A 19,556-nucleotide genomic window follows, 5' to 3' on the forward strand; every position below is an offset into this window, starting at 1 on the left:
CTGTGGGCAATCTGGAATGGTTATGAAGCATGCTGGCTATGATGCCTACATGCAAATGGCCATCTGGACTGCAGAAGGTGTAGGCCAGTGCTTGGCCCTCAACCAGGACAGCTGCTGAAGATGTGCTTTTGGAAGATGCAGATAATCTGCATCTTCCAAAAATGTCACTGTGTTCATCATACACAGACAGTGCTGGACTCAGCAATTAGTTAAATGTCTGGACTGCTGCTCAGAATTGCTGGTTTTAACCATTAAAGTCCTACCTGGTTTGGGGCCAGGTCACTTGAAGGACCACCTGCATCACAGTTCATGCGCTCTAGTCCACCTTCATCTTGGATTCTGATAATGGGTACCAGAAACAGGGTCTGTGGTGGTGGCGCCACACCTGTGGAATTTCTTCCCCAGTGACATTCCTTAGGACCCCACTCTTACTGCCCTTAAAACATTCCTTAAAATACATTTCTACTCCACTAGACATTTAACTGACTGGCCTTTATAGTGATTTTATCTGCCCTAATGTGGGTTTTTATTGTGCTGTTCTTTTATATAACAGGGATGTCTCCTTAACAAAATGTTGTTCAGTTCACACCAGAAAGTGATTAACAAGTCACTTGGTATTCGTTTTTCACTAAAATCTGCCCAAACAGCGGAAATCAAGGCTTGAAGTTGCAATTTGGCCATGAACCCCCATCCAACAGGGGGCAGCATTCAGGCGATGAGGCCGTAACTCAGTGGCAGAGCCCCTGCTTTGCACGCATAAGGCCCCAGGTCCAATCCCTGACTGCATCTCCAGGTATGGCTGGGAGAGGCTCATGTCCGAAACCTTGGAGAGCTGCTACCAGTCAGGGCAGACAATACTGAGCTGGAAGGACCAATGATCTGACTCAGTGGAAGGCAGCTTCCTATGTTCTCATTTCTCTGAGATGATAGTCACTGCAAAGGGAACATGCATGAACACAAAGCGTCCACTCCACCCTTCACAACTCTGGTTTTGTTCATTTAGAAATGTATGCAGATTCAATGGATTAACTGGTTAAATCAAATACATGTAATCAACAGAGATTTCTTCAATCGGGTGACAGTCTTATTTAATATACAGGCTCCATCTGCTGGGCAGCTGGGTTGTTCCTTCCCATGCAAGCACCCCAGACCTTCTATACATTTTGCCAGACACAAGAATGCAGAGCAAGCAGAGGAAATGAAATCATAAAAAGGATGAAGCAGGCAATGTGGAAAGATACAAAAGAGAAGATCCAGGAACTTACATATCCTTCATCACAGGGGCTCATACAGCAATATCCCTTTAGAGGTAAACAGGCACACATTAAAATAAAAAGAGATGAAGAAGAAAAAGGTTAACAGAAATCACATCCAAAGATGATCAGCACTTTAAAGAAAAAGGACACAGACACAGAGAAATAAAAAAAAAACCCTCAAGAATTTGTTAAGGAGTAAGAGAAAACAGATTTTGGAAAGAGGAGGGCATCTGTGCTTTGACCTCTTAAAACCTATATTAATTGAATCAATATACCAAGGAAGGCAAAGGGGATATTTTCCAAAGGAGAATCAGCTGACTTTGTGGATCTGGATGCCAAACTGAAATTGGTATTTCAGTAAAGGGGTGGGGAGAGGATCCTTTAAAAATCACTACTTAAAATCACTACTGCTTGACATTTTTTCCCTATCACTAGTTTATCTCCCCCCCCCCTTATATTTAATAATAAATAATAAAGCAAAAGAAAAGATTTTTGATTGGAAGTAACATGCTAAAGACAGTGCCGCCAACTGGTGTCCCCTCACTTCCCTCTCCTTTCCCTTTCTCTCCTAGTACAACCACGCCCCCAATTTCTTCCACTGTCAAACCTCTCCAATTTCTTTCCTATTAGGTGCCACTTCACCTCCCTTCCTCTGCAGGCCATTCATGGGAGGGGGCAGTGCCACCCTTGAAGATCCGCAAGCTGAAGCGGGCTGCTTTGCCCTGCTCCGTGATAGCCATCTTCAAATATTGCTGTCACACAGGAGGAAGAGCAGACTTGTTCTCTGTTACTCCTGAGGTCAGGAATAGAACCAATGGGTCGAAATGCCAAGAAGCAGATTTAGGGTAGACAGATGGCCATCTGTCAGGGATTGCTATAGCAGCCTCCTGCCTGGAACAGGAGAGGGTGGAAGGTGGACTAGAAGACCTGCAAGGTGCTTTCCAACTCTAATATTCTGGGAGGTGGCTTTTTTATGAGGCGATAGGGCCAGCCCTGGTTATGGAAAAGGAAGCTATCTGGCTAGACTTCAAGTTTGTGCATAGTCTGGCCTTCCTTCAAACTGCTAAAAGAGTAACTGAGAAAGGATATTTATTTATTTACGTTTTATATCCCACTCTTCCTCCAAGGAGCCCAGAGCGGTGTGCTACATATTTAAGTTTCTCCTCACAACAACCCTGTGAAGTAGGTTAGGCTGAGAGAGAAGTGACTGGCCCAGCCAGTATCATGGCCGAATGGGGATTTGAACTCTGGTCTCCCCAGTCCTAGTCCAGCACTCTAACCACTACACCATGCTGGCTCTTATGATGTGCCATCATCAGACAAGAAGTTTCAACCAGCAGCAGTAACCCCAGAAGTGGTGAGGAGAAACCTGACAGTTCTGGTTACAGGAGGCTTCCGTACACAAACAGAGAAGCAGGCAGGCAAACATCACTGAGACCTTAATTCAAACAAGTTATTTTCACTTTTTCCATAGAAAAACTAGACTCACAGCTTGATCCTGTATGTGCTTACTTGGAAGCAAGTCCCATTGAATTCAATGCCTACCCAGTCTGTCAGCACCCCTTTCCACTTGCCTGCCTTCTGCTTGCTTACCCTCTTGGTTCCAGGGCCCCTCTGGACAGATTTCCCAGTTCACACCCTAGCTTACCTCCTATAGATTTGCCCCCAGAATGCCATGGAAAAGATGGGAAATCACTGGCTGCCTTGGGAGGGATCTATTTAAGGCTGGTGGTGATGGCAGCATGCATCTCCATCTTTGGCATCACCATGGAGAGGACTTAGGAACAGGGATCCACAGATTTAGGCTCAGTTCATTGGCCAGCCATTATTTGTAGTCACCGCCAATCTCCCCACTCAGATCCTTTTCTGGATCACAGGTGGAGGGCTTAGGAGAGAAGCAGGCCTTCTGTCAATGCAGTGGGATATGGAGATGATAAGAAACAGTGGGAGTCCTCTCCTGCTGCTCAGAAGAGATTCCTGCTTGAAATAAGACCTCTGGTGAGGAGATCTACATGGTGCTGGGTGTCCTGCTTGCCAGAGGGCTGAGGGCACTAACCAAAGGTGAGCTAGCAAGTGGACCTGTAGATTCCTGATGAGGAGGCTTCTTCTAGGAAGGACCTTCTGACAGCACTGGGGGGCTACTAAAGAAGAGATGACTGCACTGGAGTTATAAGCACCACTCAGCAGTCCTTTGCACTGGAAAACCGCCGTCGGGATGATTCACTGGCCCTCCCCAATGGTAGCTCCACCTTTGCCCATATTCTACCTGCATAGGACATGGGCCTTCCTGTGAGGGAGGATTGAGCTCTTCCTGAGCAGGGCTCAAACCCCCATAATCCAAAGGCTTGATTCTAGAAACAATACTCCTGGAATCAAGGAATCACCTGCCAACCTTTGAAAATCCAAGCAAGGCAAATTTCCACTTCTCCTTTTGGTATCAATGTCGTAGCTGCTTTGCCCAATAAAATGCAGAGCCGGTACCATGCTCTGATAACCTGCAGATCAAACTACTGTAAGGCATGGCACCTGAGGCTGCCTCTGAAGCCAGCTTGGAAGCTGCAGCTGGTTCAAATCACAGCTGGTAAGCTAACTAGGACCAGGCACTTGGGTCACTCCTCACCAGTATTTAATCTGGGCCCATTGCTTCCTAGGCCTCTCCTGGCACAACTGAAAATACTCCCCTTTTAAAGCCCTGCAAATCTTGGGACCTGGGTACCAAAAGGATCACCTACTCCCACATCAGCCTGCTAATTCACGGAGGTCTTTGTTGGAGACACTCCTCCAGGTTCCCCACCCCCAAGGAGACCGATGGTGAAAAGGGGAGAGGACCTTCTGAGCAGTAGCACACCCAGGAAGGCCTGCCTGGCATCTACCCTGATGTCATTCCAGCACGAGGTGGAGGCCTTTTCATTCTCTCAGGCTTTTTAATCTCTGTTAAACTGGTCTGATCTACTGCATATTTATCTGCTTGCTGCATTTCTATTGTTATTGCCTAAATTTTGTGAGCTGCCCTGAATACAATGATGTGCTGAACAGAGGGAAACAAAATAATTAAGTTGCTCACTGTTAAAGCCCTTGTGTTATAAGTGTTAATAAAATAAAATAAAAACAAGGAAGCACAAAAACCATCCTTTATAAAACGTAAAGGTCAAGTGTGCTGTCAAGTTGGTGTCAACTCCTAGCGACCACAAAGTCCTGTGGTTATCTATGGTAGGATATAGGAGGGGTTTACCATTACCATCTTCTATGCAGTATGAGATGATGCCTTTTAGCAACTTCCTATATGGCTGCTGCCCGATATAGGTGTTTCCCATAGTCTGGGAAACATATCAACAGGGATTCAAAACAGAAACCTCTAAACCACAATAATAGAAGCTCAGTTGGAAGGTATACTGAGAACGAGAACAGGTACCACCAAGTTCAGGAGGATGCCAGCATGGCTAACAGGCAGAGTCTGTTGTAAAAGGGAAGAAGACTTCCTTCAGAAAACTGAAGTCCTGCCCAAATGAAGAAAACAGAAAGGAACATAAACTCTGGCAAAAGAAATGCAAGGAGACAATAAGGGATGCAAAAAGAGAGTTAGAGGAGCATATAGCTAGAAGTATCAAAAGAAATAACAAGAACTTCTTTAAATATATCAGATTAAAATAACTTTTGGCCAGTTTCTAACCTCCCCTTCCTGCGCAAGGTGTTGGAGAGTATGGTGGCTTCCCAGCTCCAGACTGCCCTGGATGAATCTGATTACTTAGATCCTTTCAAGTCTGGCTTCTGGCCTGGATAAGGGATAGAAACTGTCTTGGTCACCCTGGTGGACGACCTACACCAAGACATAGACAGAGGGAATGTGATTCTGTTGATTCTTCTGGACTTCTCAGCAACTTTTGATACCACTGACCATGGTATCCTTCTGGGTTGTTTCTCTGGGTTGGGACTCGGGGGCATGGTTATACGGTGGGTCTACTCCTACTTGGAGGGTTATATTCAGAAGTTGGTACTAGGGGACACCTACTTCAGAATGGATTCCTGTGGCACCCCATAGGCCAAAGGCTAAGGGTGCCACAGGAATCCATTCTGTCCCCTATGTTGTTTAACTTCTACATGAAATCTCTGGGTGGGATCATCCGTGGGTGTGGGCTGCAGTGTCATCAATATGCTGATGACACCCAGCTCTACCTATCTTTTAAGTCAGCAGGCACCAGGGAGGCAGTGGATGCTCGGAACTGGGTTCAGTGCCGGGAGGCTGTACTGAACTGGACGGGAGCAAACAAGCTGAAACTTAATCCAGGTAAGATGGAAGTGCTCTGGGTTGGTAAAACTGACCGTCTGAGTAGTGAGTTATATTTGGTCTTAGAAAGGGTCACACTCCCTCTGAAAGACAAAGTTCATAGCTTGGGGGTGCTTCTGGACCCAACGCTGTCCTTGGAGGCACAGGTGGTGGCAGTGTGCAGAAGCGCTTTTACCAGTTACGGATGGTATGCCAGCTGTGATCCTACTTGGAGAAGTCGGACCTGACCTCAGTCACTCATGCTTTGGTAACATCCAGACTGGACTTCTGCAGTGTGATCTTTGTCGGGCTGCCCTTGAGGACTGACCGGAAGCTTCAACTGGTTCAGAATGCTGCTGCAAGAAGGCTTGTGGGTGCAAATCGCTTCATGAGTGTCACATCTACTCTGCTGCAGCTTCATTGGTTACCGGTCTACTATTCATACCAGGCTAGATTCAAAGTGTTGGTCTTGACTTTTAAAGTTCTATATGGCCTGTGGCTGGGGGGCAGTTGACTTTATTCACCCATATGGATCTGCCAGGGCCCTTCCACTCCGCATCTCAGCCCCTGCTCATAGCCCTGTCACTAACAGAGATCCAACTGGCGGGGACTAAAGACGGGGACTAAAGACGGGGCCTTTTTGGTTGTAGGCCCTCAGCTTTGGAATGCACTCCCCAAAGAGCTTCACATGTTTCCTCCCGCAGTGTTTTTTTAAAAATAATAATTAAAACACATCTTTTTAAAGAGTAAATTTAAATCTGAAGAGTAAATTTTAAAGAGGATTTTAATGTCTTATCTGCTGCTTATATCTAGTAGGATTTTTAGTTCCCAGTTATTAACTTTTAAATTTTGTAATTTTAAATGTGGTTTTAGCCTGGTCTTTTAACTTGTTTAACTTCGTTAATCTTTTACTATACATTGTATCTGTTTTGTTGATGTTGTGAGCCACCCTGAGCAGTAGTGTACTGGAGGAACAAGGTATAAATATATTAAATAAATAAATAAGCAGAAAAACTGTCAGGGAGGCAGTTGGACCCTTAGATGATGAGGGTGTGAAAGGGATTATTGAGGATAAGGAGACTGCAGTTTCTCTTTGAAAACTAAAAATTAACACATTGCCAGGGCAACATGGCATCCACCCAAGAGTTCTGAAGGAACTCAAATGTGAAATCTCCTAGCAAAAATACAGTATGTAACTTGTTGCTACAATCAGGCTCTGTACCAGAGGACTGGAAAGGACATTTTCAAAAATGGATCTGGGAAATTACAGACCAGTTAGCTTAACTTCTATGCCAAGTAATCTGATGGAAAACATAAAGGTAATGTGTGCCATCAAGTCGATTTCGACTCCTGGCGCCCACAGAGCCCTGTGGTTTTGTTTGGTAGAATACAGGAAGGGTTTTACCATTGCCTCTTCCCGTGCAGTATGAGATGATGCCTTTCAGAATCTTCCTGTATCACTGCTGCCCAATATAGTACCAGCAGGGATTTGAACAGGCAACCTTCTGCTTGTTAGTCAAGCATTTCCCCACTGTGCCATCAGGTGGCTCGATGGAAAGCATACTTAAGGACAAAAATGCTAAACATATAGAAGAAAAGGCCTTGCTGAAGGAGAACCAGCCTGGCTTCTGCAAAGGCAAGTTTTGCCTCACTAACTTTTTGGAGTTCTTTAAGAGCATCAACAGGCATGTGGATAAAAGTGATCCAGTTGACATATACTTGGAATTCCAAAAAGCCTTTCAAAAATTTCCTCACCAAAGACTCTTGAGTAGACTTAGCAGTCATATGATAAGGGGACAGGTTCATGTGTAGATTGGTAGCTGGTTGAAGGACAGGAAACAGAGTAGGAATAAATGGACTGTTCTCTAAATGGAGGGAAAGAGGAAGTGGGGTCCCCCATAAATCTGCACTGGGACCAGTGCTCTTTAACTTGTTCATAAATGGTCTAGAACAGGGATTCTCAAACTTGGGTCCTCAGATGTTTTTGGACTTCAACTCCCATAATCCCCAACCAAAGGCCACTGGGACTGGGGATTATGGGAGTTGAAGTCCAAAAACATCTGAGGACCCAAGTTTGAGAATCCCTGGTCTAGAAGTTGGGGTAAGCAACAAAATGACCAAATTTGCAGATGACACTAAACTATTAAGGGTAGTGAAATCCACAACAGATTGTGAGGAGCTCCAAAACGATCTTTCCACATTGGGTGAGTGGGCGATAAAGTGGCAAATACAGTTCAATGTAAGCAAGTGTAAAGTGATGCACATTGAAACCCCAACTTCACATATACACTGATGGGGTCTGAGCTGTTGGTGACTGACCAGGAGAGAGGGTCATGGTGGACAGCTCGTTGAAAGTGTCGACTCAGTGTGCAGCAGCTATGAAAAAGGCAAATTTCATGCTAGGGATCATTTGGAAGGAGCTTGAAAATAAAAATGCTAATATTATAATACCCTTATACAAATCTATGGTGTGGCCACATTTGGAGTACTGAGTGAAGTTCTGGTCACCGTATCTTAAGGATGACATTTTAGAACTGGGAAAAGGTGCAGAAAAAGGCAGCCAAGATTATCAGGGGCCTAGAGCACCTTCCTTATGAGATAAGGCTACAGTTTCTGGGGCTTTTTAGTTTGGAAAAGAGGTGACTACCGAGAAACATGATAGAGGTGTATAAAATTATGCATGGAGTAGAGAAAAATTCTTCTCCCTCTCTCACAACCCTAGTAGCAGTGGTCATCCCATGGAACTGAAGACCAGGAAATTTAGGACTGACAAAAGTAAGTACTTTTTCACACAGCGCATAATCAATCTATGGAATTCTCTGTCACGGGATGTGGTGATGCCACTAGTTTGGATGACTTTAAAAGGGGCTTAGACAAATTCATGTAGGACAGGTCTATCAATGGCTACTTATCTGGTGGCTGTAGACCACTTCCAGCCTCAGAGGCAAGATACCTCTAAATACCAGTTGCCGGGGACTGACAGCAAGAGAAAGGGCATGCCCTCACCTCTTGCCTGTGGGCTTCTCAGAGGAATCTGGAGGGCCACTGAGTGAAACAGGATGCTGGACTAATGCCCAATCCAGCAGGGTTGTACTTATTATGAGGCGATTCCACACTCTGGGTGCATATATATCTGCAAGCTCTAGTCATGAAGGTCAAGGAGCACAGTGAAAAAATGGAACTACAACTAAACGTAAAGAAGACTAAACTAATGACAATGGGTACAACAACCAGCCTCAGAACTGATAATGAAGACACTGAAGTGATGGATAGCTTCTGCCTTTTAGGATCGACCATCAACAGTCAAGGATCCAGCAGTCAAGAAATATGCTGCAGACTAGCACTTGCTAGGGTTGCAATGAAAGCATTGGAAAGGATATTTAGATGCCGTGACGTGTCTATACCTACAAAGATTAGAATCATTCAGACAATGGTTTTCCCCATCATACTCTATGGATGCGAAAGCTGGATTTTTTGAAGAAGCAAGAAGCTTTCTTGTTTGAAGGAAAAGTATTGTCGCTTTTGAACTTTGGTGCTGGCGAAGACTTTTGAGGATACCGTGGATAGCTGGGGGACGGGGACGGGGGACAAATGGATCATAGAACAAATCAATCCAGAATTTTCACTCGAGGCACAAATGACCAGGTTCAAACTATCATACTTCGGACACATTATGCAAAGGCCCAGCTCCCACGTGAAGTCCATAATGCTGTGGAAAGTGGAAGGAAAAAGAAGAGGACAACCAGCAGCAAGGTGGATGAACTTGATTATGGCAACAATGAATGCACCACTGAGAGATTTTTAAGGCCAAGTTGAAGACAGATCATCCTGGAGAGAATCTATGTGGTCGCTAAGAGTCGACACCGACTTGATGGCACAGTCTAATCTATCTATCCCTATCCATATACCCACTACCACTGCACATCTGTGCACAGAGGCACACCAAGATGGGCCTCAGATGGTTTCTGGAAAGGTTTGTCTGTAGAGAAGTGGTTCCTATGATAATCTGGTCCCAGGCTGTTAGAGACTTCAAGGCCAAATCCAGCACCCAGAACTGAGCCCAGAAACAAACTGGCAACCAGTGAAATTGACGGACTAGTATAGTATGATCCAATCTGCTGTACTGGACCACTTGCAGTGTTACAATTTGTTTTGTACATGCTAGAGGAGAACATCAACCCATTCTACAAAGAGTCTTGTAGCACCTTAAAATCTAATAAAATTATTAGCAGAAGTTTTAACAGACTTAGTTCAACATATGCATGACCTGTTTGTATGTATGCATATACAGATATAGATAATAGAAACATGCAGTTTTGCAGGTAAGTTTCAGACCTCACCCCCACTAAAAGAAAAAAAATTTTTAAAGTGGGAAAATTTCTTAGTTTTCCAGGAAACCCTCTCTCGTTGGGAAAGCATGGGAAATGATGCCTTCTGACAAACTTTGGCAATTTTCTCGGGTACTTTTACAGACAGGAAGTTCCGACTTTCACAGAGTGATGAAGAAACAAGCTATATTGTTTCAGTTCACTGTATTTCGATCTATGTTGGATTTCCACTTAACCGCCCAGAGCCATCTGGGTGAAGCAGTAGGAAAATGTAATGAATTTAATTAATTAATTAACTCGCTTAAGAAATCAAGACACACACAAAAATTTGCACTAGATATCCACGTTGGTCTATTACATTCTATCTCCAACAATTTACTAAATAAATGTACTAAACTAAACTAAATAAATAAATAAATAAATAAATTTGTCATCTTAGCCCTTAGCCCCTGGTGGCGCAGTGGTAAAACTGCCGCCCTGTAACCAGAAGGTTGCAAGTTCGATCCTGACCAGGGGCTCAAGGTTGACTCAGCCTTCCATCCTTCCGAGGTCGGTAAAATGAGTACCCAGAATGTTGGGGGGGCAATATGCTAAATCATTGTAAACCGCTTAGAGAGCTTCCAGCTATAGAGAGGTATATAAATGTAAGTGCTATTGCTATTGCTATAGCAGCACTATTACATCCTCAGAGCAGCTCTTCTAGTAATTCACTAGCAAGGAGTGAAAAGAACATGCAAGGTCACTTTGTGGTACAGGGAAATGCTTACAAACTGCAAGCCTTTTTACTAGTATATATACATAAAGATATAGGCAAAGAGAAAGAAAAAACGTGGTCATGTGAGGCAGGATGCCTCTGAGTACCAGTTGCAGGGGAGTAACAGCAGGAGAGGGCATGCCCTCAACTTCTGCCTGTAGGCTTCCAGCAGCATCTGGTGGGCCACTGTGCGAAACAGGATGCTGGACTAGATGGGCATTCTTGGGCCTGATCCAGCAGGGCTGTTCTTAAGTAATCATGAAGTGATCATGAGGAACAGACTGTGACAATTCTATGTAAATAAGAAATCTCATAACAATTCACATCTATAGCCAAATCCTTCTGGTCCATCTTAAGGTAACATTGTAATGAGGCAGGAACCCATAATCTCAGACTGCAGGAAATCAAAAGTACCTATGGTAGAATAGTTTTGTAGAAACTGTTCTACAAGTCCACAAATAATAACTCCGCTGTTTGTCTTTTGGGTAGGTTCTGGCAACCTGCTGTATAGATGATTATTATTATTGCTTATGTCTATGCCTGTGTGAGTGAGATTACTGTATTTTAAAAAGATCATACAAGGAGAACTCCTTATCAAAATGACATGTTTAGATTAGAATTAAAATATTTTGTGGGAACACTACAATCAAAGGAGGACCTCAGTCATGAAAACAAAACAAGCTGAAACAAAAACAATATCTAAAAGAATGCAGCAAGAGAGTCCCTCTGCTAGGACAATCCTTGTTGATTATTCTTACAGTTCTTATGCTACCACCTTTTAACTCTCTAGTTATTTCCATAGCCTTAGGCATAAATTTTACTGCTAGTATATTATATTATTATTTATTTATATTATTTATTATTTATTAGCTACATTTGTATACCACTTTTCTGCCTTGATAAAGGCACCCAAAGCGGTTTACAGTATTAAAAGAAGCAAATTACAGAAGATTAATAAAAAGTCTCAGGCTGTTGGTCTTTTCAGGAGCAGAGGACAAGAGCTCCCTGGCCTGGGTGCTCCTTTCATGCCTTCCTCTCAGGGCACACTTGTCTTTCTGCCCTCCTGTCATAGTTGTTAACTTTATAGCTTCCTTATGTTCCTTCAATCTTATGTTGGTCAAAGACTGAAATAAAGGTTAGAGGTGTGCACAGAAATGGTTCTGTGTTCCATTCCGAGCTTGAAACGGAATGCAAAACAACCCAAACATCCTGACCAAAACACCAGGGTGACCTGGTGTTTTGACAGAACAAGCCCATTCCGTCCGGAAGGTTCTGAGTGCTCCGGCTTAAACAACATTTTTTTAAAGGCCAGAACTGGGCCTGGCTTCGGAGCAGGCCAGCACACGTGGCTCCCCAGCTCAAATGCAGCCATCTAGCTGTGCCTGATGGCCTCCTAGACATTTGATAAAACAAAACAAAAAACCCCATCTTTTACAGTCCCAGGCAAACAGCAAGTACAGGAGGTTCACTGAAATCCCAGTGGGTTGCATTTGGCTTGGTAAGACCAAGCATTTCTGACCTGCTGAGGCTGCTGAGCATGTGAAAGCCAGCCCCAGGCAGCAGGGCTGTGCACAAGCAAACTACTGAGAGCAGCACTCAGGCACTTGTGCAACACTCCCTAACTCCCACACTGGAAACCATGGAAGCAGCCATGCACAAGTGCCATACACTGAGGTTGTTCTCACGACCACCCTGACCCATGTAGGGCAGTGCTAGCCCTGATCAGTATGGTCGTGAGAAACCCAAGAATCCTGGTGCTGATCCTGGCACTCTTCTACCGCATGGGGGGGAAAGGAAACCGGGGGGAGGGGGAAGGAAAATATTCCTTTATATTTCAGTGTATATTTAATTTAGGCTTATATAAAGTAGTCTTTGGGGACTAGAATCATGGCATACGCAAATCTCTGTCTTTCAGAAATGTGCTGGTTAAAGACCTAAACAACTTGGGAGGCCTGGTACCATAAGGACTGCCTACTCCTGGCTGAATCTACTCACCAGACTAGGTTGGCCAGCAGATTCTGCTCCACATGCTCCGATGCCTACTGAAGCTCCTTTGCTGAGACTAGAACAGGGCCTTCTAAGTGATTGCCCCAGGCCATGGAACTTACTCTCAGATGAGATCCACATGGCCACTGTTCCCTCTAAGGTGCATGTGCACACGCAACAACTTCCAGGCCTCCTGCGCAGCAGTCTCTGGTGGGCACACAGACACTGCTGCACCTGCCACTGCCACCCAACTGCCCAGCACCCATCCCCCTGGCTGGGAAGCACTGCCATGCTTCCCCCCTCTTCCCAGCTGCAGCGCCACCTCCTCCCTCCCTCTCACTGGCCGGGACTTCTCCTCCTCCTCCAGTCCCAGCTGCAGCCGGAGCAGGACAGGAGGCAGATCCCTCACAGCAGCTCTCCACAGAGACTAGAGCTGGGGGTGGTGGGGAGGAGGATGGGATGCGGCGGCTCCCCCCCCCCGCAGTGGCTGCAGATGGAACAGTCAGAAGAGGATGGCGGGGGGGGCGGATGGGAGGCAGCGTCAGTAGCTCCCCGCCCCCCCCAGCAGCTCCCCAGACAGAGCCCAGAGAGATCAGAGCTGGGGGAGGGGGCAGACGGGAGGTTTCACAGCGGCGGGGAGTGGCGGGGGTGAGGAGATGAAATAATTTAGCTGTGTGACTGTTTCACTGCAGAGTGCCTAAATGGTTACTCCTCTGAATCTGGATCTCTCTTCTTCTTTCCTTTCTGTGGTAACTTATGAGTTTACTATTGATCTTTGTAGCACCCATGGGTCCAGTTCCATTACAAATTATGTATCCTTTTAAAAAGAGTATTATCTGGAGTAAAAATATCTGTTATGCATCTATGCCGGTTCACAGATCTATAGAATAAATTCCATTTAAAATGCATGTTCTACCCAATCATACTGGTTTAGGAAAACAAAATGAGTATTCTGAAATCCCTGTAGCCTAAGGGGCAGGTGAGAGATGTCATGTAGGAAGCATCTGGTTTGACAAGGCTTTGCATCCATCAGGTGTTGCTGGGCTTGTGAAGCGTCTCACTTACTGATGCTTTGCATTCTTTAGGAAAAGATCAGTCTAAGTAGTCCTTGTAGCATTCATTGCCCATGATTGCTGGGAGCAGGGGGGGGGGCTCAGAACTGCTGCTGAAAGATTAGAAAGTAGTTCTGTCTTGATACCAAATGCCCACTGAATAAATGTGAAGCTTTCAGCAATGGAGGCACGTCCACTATGAAATACCAGAAGGAATCGATTAATGGTAAAATGTTTTCATTCAGGATTTTTATGTAAACCACTTTGAGAACTTTTTTTGGTCAAGAGTGGCATATGAACTGGAGGAGGGAGGATACTTGCAATGTGTGTGCTGGTTTTGGAGAGATCAAAAGAGGATGCTTACTTAGATAACTTGAATGCTAAGCAAATGCTTTTTGCAGCATCTAGATCTCACATGAACTAGCTTTATAGTATCTTTGGTGAATCTGTGTGTGGTAGGGCATAATGACAGGATTTTTAATGTTCCCATGCCCTCAGTAATGATTACTTGATACCTTAGTAAAGATTATACAATAGGATCTAACTAATGCTAAGAAGTTCCTCTAGCTCTGGACCTCAGCTGCCATATGAATTAAACACAGTTTTGTGCCACTTCTGGAAAATGCTGTCGTAAAACCAATGTTAAACAAAAAACCCACCACTGGTTAGTCTGAGGGGTTCTCTCTGTTCCCCTGCAGTTCTACTAAAAGGGAGGGGAGGGGTTAAAAAAGACGACGACGTTTTTGTGTGTGAATGAGAGAGAGTTATGTGCACACACTGACTTGATGCTGCCGCCCAGGACAAAACTCTTTCCACTGATTATAAAAATTAGAAGAAACACTGCACATGGCTCCCTCACTCCCAGTCTTTCAGAAGTGAGTAAAGACTGCCCTTTCCACTCAGGCCTTTGGCTACTGAGTTGCTGTCCTCTGACTACCTTTTAGATAATTCTGAAGTGGTGTCTGCTGGTTTTCCCCAATGTATTTTTATGAAATGTATGTGCAGGTTTCAATTTAATGAGTTTTGTTATTAATTTGTTGTTCACCACCCTGGGGTTCCAGGATGAAGGGTGGCGTATAACTAAGTGCTTGAGGTGATTATAAGGAAGCCCTCCAAGAAAGGACGACACCTGGGACGTACCCTACAGACCTCTCTAACAATCTGTGCTTCCATCTCTCATGGGTCAAGTCTGTCCAGCTCCCACTAGAACTCCCTTTTCATTTCTTCTCTCTCAATCTTCAGTCTCATCCACAGATACAGTAAAATGGACAACAGAACTTCAGGCTGGATGCCTTCTCCATGAAAAATGCCCCATAGCAAAGAATTAGCACATCAGGGAGAAAGTTCCTAACTCAGTCCTAGCCTAGTGTGGGATGAATACAATTCATGTATATACCAAACCTTATGGCAAATTACTCATACAAATGCAGATCTACTTTTTGTTTTGAGATGAACATTTCCACAAATACATTTCACTATGAGTTAGCTGAACAGTTTCCATCAGTTTAAAAGACAACTTTATTCAAAAATTGTCAAAATAAACCAACACCCAAGTAGTCCTTCCTCATAGTTCTTGAACTTCACACCAAAAAGAAATGTACCATTAAATGAATAGATGGCTACAACACCACTGGAATTTTAGGGATTTATGATAAACAGAACGCATTGAAAAACAAACTCAAGAATGTGTTTCACTCTCTGAATAAGATTTAAAAGCCTTAAACAAATATGAGATAAACATTGGTTTCAGCTGCTTGAGCTTTTAATCATAAAAAACAACACATAAGGGACAGACAGAAACAGAAATGGAGACACACCTTTAAACTCTCAAACACCAACAGTTCCATTAGGGAAGTCACTTTGCTACACCTTGAATTTGGTATTTTCAAAGAAACATTTTACAATTCACCATTAGCAGCTTTACACCATGGCTTAAGTTGCTTTGAATTGGTAAATATGCTTATTATTTTGCTGTTTTTATTACCAACCATCAAAATGCCCGATTGCTGTTATTCTGGAGGGCGGCATTTGTATACTGCACAAAATCCTGAGAGACTGCAGAAAACAGACACATTTATTTTATCTTCTCCAGCAGCGGTTCCCAACCTTGGATCTCCAAGTGTCCAACAACATCTGGGGATCCGGGAACCACTGTACTAGGCAGCAGCTCTCAGTGAGGACCCCTAAGATAAGGGCAAAGGAGTGAATTCCAGAGCAGGTGGAATTCACTCAGCCCATAATGGAGGCAGGTCTTCATTCACTGCATGGTAACTGAGGTGCTAAACATCTGGCTGACTCCAGACCCCAAACCACAGGATGAGTAAGGTTGGTGATTTTGCTCAAGGAATTAATAATAGTAATAAACTTTATGTGTTGGCTGCCCCATAACAAGTTGTTCTCTGGCCGGCTGTCATTCCAAAGCTGTCAACTATATCTGAAGAACCAAGGAAAATTTGGCCAAGACTAAAAGTGACCTTTTACACTTTGTGTAAGCAGAGTAGGAAACAATTCTAGAACTGACATTTTCCAAAAACCGTTTGGGTTAAAGGCTGTGAGAACAAGAGTGTTAACTAAGTTATCACCTCCCCATATTCAAGGCTGTGCATGTTCTATGGTTAAACAAATGAAAATTCTGTGTCAAGAGAAGTAGAATTCTGCCACATGTATACATTTTGCAGATCAAGCAATTTTGTTTATTCTGCTTCTACTAGGGAGCAGCAAGGAAGTTATGCCCTTGAGAGCAACTGCTCTTGCTTAAGAGATTTTAGCAGGCTCTGCCAACCATCTTTCAAGCCTATCTTTGCATCCAGAAGGCCTGGAAACTTATGCTCTCTTTCTCTCTCTCCAAACATACACACAGAGAGAAAGATACACATAATTGTATATAATGTCCAGATTCTCAGGCAGTCATTACTTTCTCTAGGTTATTTGCAGTTGCCAACTGCAGAATACCCACACAACACCATCTGTAATTCTACAAGGAAGGCCCCACAGGATCCAAGTAAGTAATGGTGGTTTGCTGTTACAAACATGAGCCTCTGAAGGTTCTGCTGCTTCTGCAGTACACGAGCAGTGCCGCGGTGAGTGGCTGAGCTGGGAGCCAGCGAAGGAAGTCCTCCAGCATCCCACAATGCACTGTGCCAGGAATGTGGTGCATTGGGGGATTTCCCCACTGCCAGGCACTCTTGCCACCCAGCTCCCTGGATGGTCAGGCTGCAGGAAAGGCAAGAGGTCACATGACTGAGGAATGGGGTGGAGGGGCACGCTCAGATCCTTCTACCACATTACTAGCCCAGATACAAAACCTGGGCTACCCATTGCAGAGCACCAGGATAGGGATCAATCCTAGCGCTTCAAACTATGGAAATCACAGCCGACAGATGTGGTGATAGCCACCATCCTGATGGTTTAAAAAAAGGATTAGACAAATTCATGGAGGATCAGACTATCAATGGCTACTAGCCTTCGTAGCTGTGTATTTCCATCAGCATCAGAGATGGTATATGCCCCTGAACACTAGGTGCCAGGGTACATCAACGGGAGAGGGCAGCTGCCCTCCTTTCCCAACTGGTGGGATTCCCAGATGCAGCTGGCTGGCCACTGAGTGAAGCAGGATGATGGACCAGAGGAGCCTTTGGGATGATCCAGAAGGGCTGTTCTTAGGTTCTTATTTCCACTGTTAGTTGACAAGCCAGAATCTGATCCTGGCTTGTTAACTAACTGCTTTGTACAGACACCATTTCCCAAGTTCAGGAAAAATGCTCCTAACAACCCACAAAAGTACACCTCCTCCCCTTGTACATAAAGGCAAAGGAAGTGTGCCTCATGCTTGCAAAAATAAACCGTGGTTTGCCCCTGCTGGTTGAGCAAAGAGGCACTTTTCAAAGTGGTGGTTCTCTTACATTTAGCAGGTTCTCTTTACAGTTAACTGTTCCTATTTAGCCCAGCAAATCCTCTCTCCAGTGGCTGTTGCTGGTGCCTCTTTTGTGTTCTATTTCTAGATGGTGAATCCTTTTGAGACAGGGAACTATCTTTCTCCTTTTTCCTATGTAAGCCACTTTGAGAACTTTTCCTGTTGAAAAGCCTGTATATACCTATATCTGAACCAGGCCAAATTAACTCCGTGGGTGGCCTTAGCCATGCAAACGCAGTCATTCCTCTGCAACCTCAGTTTCCTGCCTGTAAAACATGAGCAGCACCTCCTGCCCTCATACAGTCACTGTTGGGTAAGCAAACCATATATAAAAGTTGTAGATGGTTTTGTACAGGCAGCAGTAAACATGCCGGAGGATGCTGCAAACTGGCAAGAACTGGCAAAAATGACCTTCATGAAGTCAGTTGGCACACTCTAGCTAACCATTACAGCCTCCTGTTCCACTGGTCAGGCTGGCGCTCAGCATTCTACAGCCACAGGGCAACAGAATTAACATTTAGCAAAGATATGCCCAGAAGATTGTACTTACAGTGCCAGGCCTTGTGAAGTCTATGCTATGTGCTACACTTTGCCTCATCTGGTTGCTAAACAAACGAACACAGACACTCTGCAGATCTTCTGGGGTGATCTGTGGAGGGAAAGAAGTCAAGCCAGTGGGAACAGAGCACATTTTCCTTTGATCTCCACCAACTGCTTACACAAGCAGTCCCTTGCAAGGAGATGCCAAAAGCGACAGAATGCAACCCTGCTAAATATTTAAAAAGTCATTAAACCAGCAAACTGGGAATGCTCAAGACATATACAGAAAAAGAACATCAGATCAGCTATTCTTTCATGATGGTTAGTTCACTATGTCTGCTTGCACTTTCCCCCTCATCAACAGTTATTGTGGTTCTGCCAAAGCCCTGGCTGGTCTCTGGAACTAGGAAATGATCTGGGCAGTTGAAACAACTGCTCCCAAGCACATCTCCTCATAGTGACATTCATGCAGCTTCTTGGTTTGCCTTGGAGCTGGGAACCATGAAATGAGAAGAATGACAGATGAAGCAACGGTGGAGGAAAACCAGTGATTAATCTGACTAAGTATTAGGCCAAGGCAATTATTCAGCTTTGAAAAGCCAAAGCCAATCAATCTCCACACGTCTTAGCCCCATGTGGAGACAACCTACTGTTCACCTCTACACAGCACCAGGCCCTTAAAGAGAACGGGAGTCATGGCAAGCGTCTATGACATCCAGGAAGGCGTGCACAGAGTGCTAGGAAATGTCGTCCAAAAGAGTTCTATGGGGAAAGCACTGGGAAAGACTACACTCCCCAGAGATCCAGGTGCACCTTCCTGAACATTTCTACTGCTACTGCTTGCCAGAAGTTGCCACAGCTCTGGTTCTCTGTAATGGTCCTCCCTGGCGCTGCACACAGCACCATTTTGCACAGTGTGTGAGGAACTGTTGCCTCTGTGCAGGGTCAAGCTTCAGCCAAAGTCAAATGACTGCACAGGCTACGAAACATGGACTAAAGTTAGTTTTAGAACTCAGTGTCAGCTAGTGGGAGGGCCCCTTACAAACAGGTCCTACAGAGATAAGAGAGCCCTTGGAAGTCAACTGCAAGCACTCTGCAGATAAAATCTTTCCAACTTGGACTCCAGATGCCAAGTGGCTGTGCCAGGTGTTTGTGGCTTTCTCTTATCCAGTTTTGATTGACATCAAAATGGAAGGTATCCAACTTGTGGACGTAGACAGAATTCTTAGAGGGGTGTGGCCAAGCACGTGTGCACTGGATCCTTGACTAACCTGGCTAATTAAAGCAGTAAGGCCAGGAGTGAGTGTCTAGGTAACAGAGGTACTTAATGCTATTTTTTTAATTTATTATTTTTTAGAGAGGATCGTATTCCTTCTACACTGAAGTAGGCTGCAATATGCCTGTTCTTGAGGAAACCACCTCTTGACCACTCAGATATGAACAACTAGCACCTGTCTTTAACT

General features: G+C 44.6%; 1 protein-coding gene across 7 annotated transcripts in view; it reads right to left on the reverse strand.

Moving 5' to 3' along the window:
* Positions 1-19,556, reverse strand: part of ARMC9 (armadillo repeat containing 9) — a 129,809-nt gene that overhangs the window by 83,595 nt on the left and 26,658 nt on the right. For 6 of the 7 annotated variants that reach the window (XM_053306962.1, XM_053306963.1, XM_053306965.1 and 3 more), the window contains exons 9-10: positions 18,104-18,202; positions 1,266-1,301 (exon numbers count right to left, since the gene is read on the reverse strand). In XM_053306962.1, the coding sequence (XP_053162937.1) occupies positions 1,266-1,301; positions 18,104-18,202 (135 nt within the window). The remainder of the gene's footprint in view (positions 1-1,265; positions 1,302-18,103; positions 18,203-19,556) is intronic. The other variant, XM_053306966.1, reaches the window with a different exon arrangement.

The sequence above is a fragment of the Hemicordylus capensis genome, chromosome 3 (genome assembly GCF_027244095.1).
Source record: "Hemicordylus capensis ecotype Gifberg chromosome 3, rHemCap1.1.pri, whole genome shotgun sequence".
Lineage (NCBI taxonomy): Eukaryota > Metazoa > Chordata > Lepidosauria > Squamata > Cordylidae > Hemicordylus > Hemicordylus capensis.